Source organism: Vitis riparia, chromosome 15 (assembly GCF_004353265.1).
Source record: "Vitis riparia cultivar Riparia Gloire de Montpellier isolate 1030 chromosome 15, EGFV_Vit.rip_1.0, whole genome shotgun sequence".
NCBI lineage: Eukaryota > Viridiplantae > Streptophyta > Magnoliopsida > Vitales > Vitaceae > Vitis > Vitis riparia.
The window spans coordinates 3,397,279-3,400,046 of record NC_048445.1 but is presented as its reverse complement, the minus strand read 5'-3'; the positions used below and the strand labels follow the sequence as shown (position 1 = coordinate 3,400,046).

The 2,768-nt window shown below is 31.2% G+C and overlaps 1 protein-coding gene across 1 annotated transcript; it reads right to left on the bottom strand.

The window, feature by feature from the left end:
- Positions 1–1,356: 1,356 nt before the first annotated feature.
- Positions 1,357–2,211, bottom strand: LOC117932430 (ethylene-responsive transcription factor ERF023). The gene has a single exon (XM_034853677.1). It carries the CDS (start codon positions 2,193–2,195, stop codon positions 1,572–1,574), a length of 624 nt encoding a protein of 207 aa, XP_034709568.1. The 5' UTR covers positions 2,196–2,211; the 3' UTR covers positions 1,357–1,571.
- Positions 2,212–2,768: the final 557 nt, after the last annotated feature.

Below are 2,768 nucleotides of genomic sequence, written 5' to 3'. Positions count from 1 at the left end.
TGAAATATAATTAAAATTATTAAAAATTTTGTATATTTTAAAATTATTTAAGTTTTATATAGAAGATTACAATACATGAAAAAAAATATATATAAAAATAATTTATTGGCTTTTAAAACCCTTTCCTCTTTTTTTTTTTTTTTTTTTACTTATTCTCTTTATTTTCCTCATATTTTTTCTTTAAATTTATGAAAACTAAACATAACTTTAAAATACCATCTAAAACATTCAACACTTTATATTTTCTTGTACAAAGACTTGTGATGGCTTGAATGGTTTTAAGTAAATATTTCACTATTGTTTCGAATAATTGTCAAGAATTTACTTGATTTGATTATTCCACCAACAAAAACATTTAAATAAATTCTTATATCATTCGCATAGGTGATTTTTTAATATTATAAGTGATTTTTTAAAAAATTTTAAAAAATTTCTAAATTTTTTCAAACGTCTAAATTTTTTTCAAAAATATTTTTTTATTAAAAATACTTTATAAAATTACTAACAAATAATAATATATCAATGAAAACAAAAACTAAATTTAGCGTTAAAAAATAATTCCTCAATATCGATTTCGATGTCATTGCTTTCTTACCATCACTGTTCCAAGAGAAGACAAATATGTATTCATATTCCTACTTTTAATTTCTATAATATTTGAAATTAAATGAACGCATTTATTATTTATTATTTTTTTCTGTACAAAGATTTGTAATGACATGAATAGACTCTAGTAAATATTTCACTATTGTCTCAAATAACTGTCGAGGATTTACGTGATCATCCCACCGACAAGAACATTTGAAAAAATTCCTATGTCAATCACTTTCATCTTTCCTATCAAATCATTGGAACACTCATAATTACAATTATAATTTAATTATTTTTAATAATTATTGTATCTCCCAAGTCACATGACCTGTCTTTTTAATATGATAATTAAATTTTCATAATTTTAAAATATTTTTAAAATTATTGACAAACTAGATACTATACCAATAAGAAAACTAAGCTCAACACTAAAAAAAAAAAATAATTTTTCGTGGTCTATTTCGATGTTGTTGCTTTCTTATCCTTATGGGTAATATCATATTTATATTCCCTACTTTTAATTTCTATAATATTTGAAATTAAATCAGAAATGATTAAAGTGGTCAAATAAAAATAAATGGCTTAATCTTCAAGCATCCTATCTATAATTGACACAAAATGGAATATTTGTTCTTTGTGTAAATTATTGAAAAATAGAATAATCATCCTCCAATTATTTTTCAAAATGTTAAATATGGGAAGAGTTAGGTTTCCAAAATTCCAAATTTTGAGAAAATATATACTAAAATAAATATTTAATTAATATTTTAAATATGTGTACAAGCTTTATTTACATCCAAATTAAATCACTTCACAAATGGACTAAAAAATAGCACAACTTGATGAGTTTTATAACTTTTAATTTCACATAAATTTCTTCTAATATTTATATCGAAAATTATTAATAAAACTCATCAAAACAAAGCCCAATGCTAATTCATATAAATGCTTAAACGGCGTAGACCACACCACGGCGCATATTAGAGGCTAACCATGTATTGCTGATGAGAATCCCCATCCGTCCACGTGGCATCACCGGAGAACTCCCATGCACAATCATTCGAATAACACGACTCCGGCGAGAATTCCGTCACTGTGTCCGTCCAGAGATCTTTCCCGCCATCCATCAGCTCCGGCAACTCAATCTCACCCCAGAAATCATCGCCATTGCAGTCGCCGTCAGAGCCGCCTGTGCCGCTTTTCTTAGTCGATATCACAGCATTCGCCGCCTCGGCAGCCGCCGCCTGAATATCTCTGGCGGTGCACGACGACGGCCGAGGAAGCAGCTCGACCTCGTCGGGAAAATTGAGCTGCGCTTTGCGTCCTTTGAGATAATACGCCGCGACATCATAGGCACGCGCCGCCATTTCCGGCACGGGAAAGGACCCGAGCCATATCCGGGACTTCTTCCGCGGTTCTCGAATCTCCGACACCCATTTGCCCCACCGACGCTTTCGGACGCCTCTGTAAACTGGGTGTCTGGTTCCACCACGTTCGGCATCAGGATTCCGGCGAGTTTCTCCGACGGCTCCAAACGACGTTGCTTGGTCATCTTCAGTGCATGCTGGCTGCAGCTCCTGCTCCTGCTCCTGCTCCTGCTCCATGGACACAGGAGCCTCTGTCCCGTGAGTATCTAAATATGTATATTTTAAAATTTATCATGTCAACTGTTATGATTTTACTAAAATGCCCTCTCCTGGAAGGGTACGGTGTCAACGTAGAACGTTGGGTTGGCATTATAGCGCGTGAGTAAAATGTGGTGAATAATGATAGGATTTGTTGGAATTTTTCATAATATACTTAAGTTGTTAAGAAATATTTTTAAAAATAAATAAAATGAAAAACAAAAATTATAAATAAATATGATGTAAATTCCTTATAAAATGAAATTAGTCACATAAATCCCTATAACAACATGCAAAATAAGTTTTAATACGATAATAATAATAAATAAATAAATAAACACTTTAGACGAGGTTTTTACTTATCATATATTTTTTGTAATATTTTCTCAAAATTGTCGATAAATACGATGTAAATTCCTTATGAATCAAGATTTTGACATAGAAATTTGTACTCACATGCAAACTAACGTTTAATGTGATAATATTATTGTCCCAAGCTTATTGGCCATGAGGATATTTGATCTCATCCATCAACGTTCCTCACGCGAAACG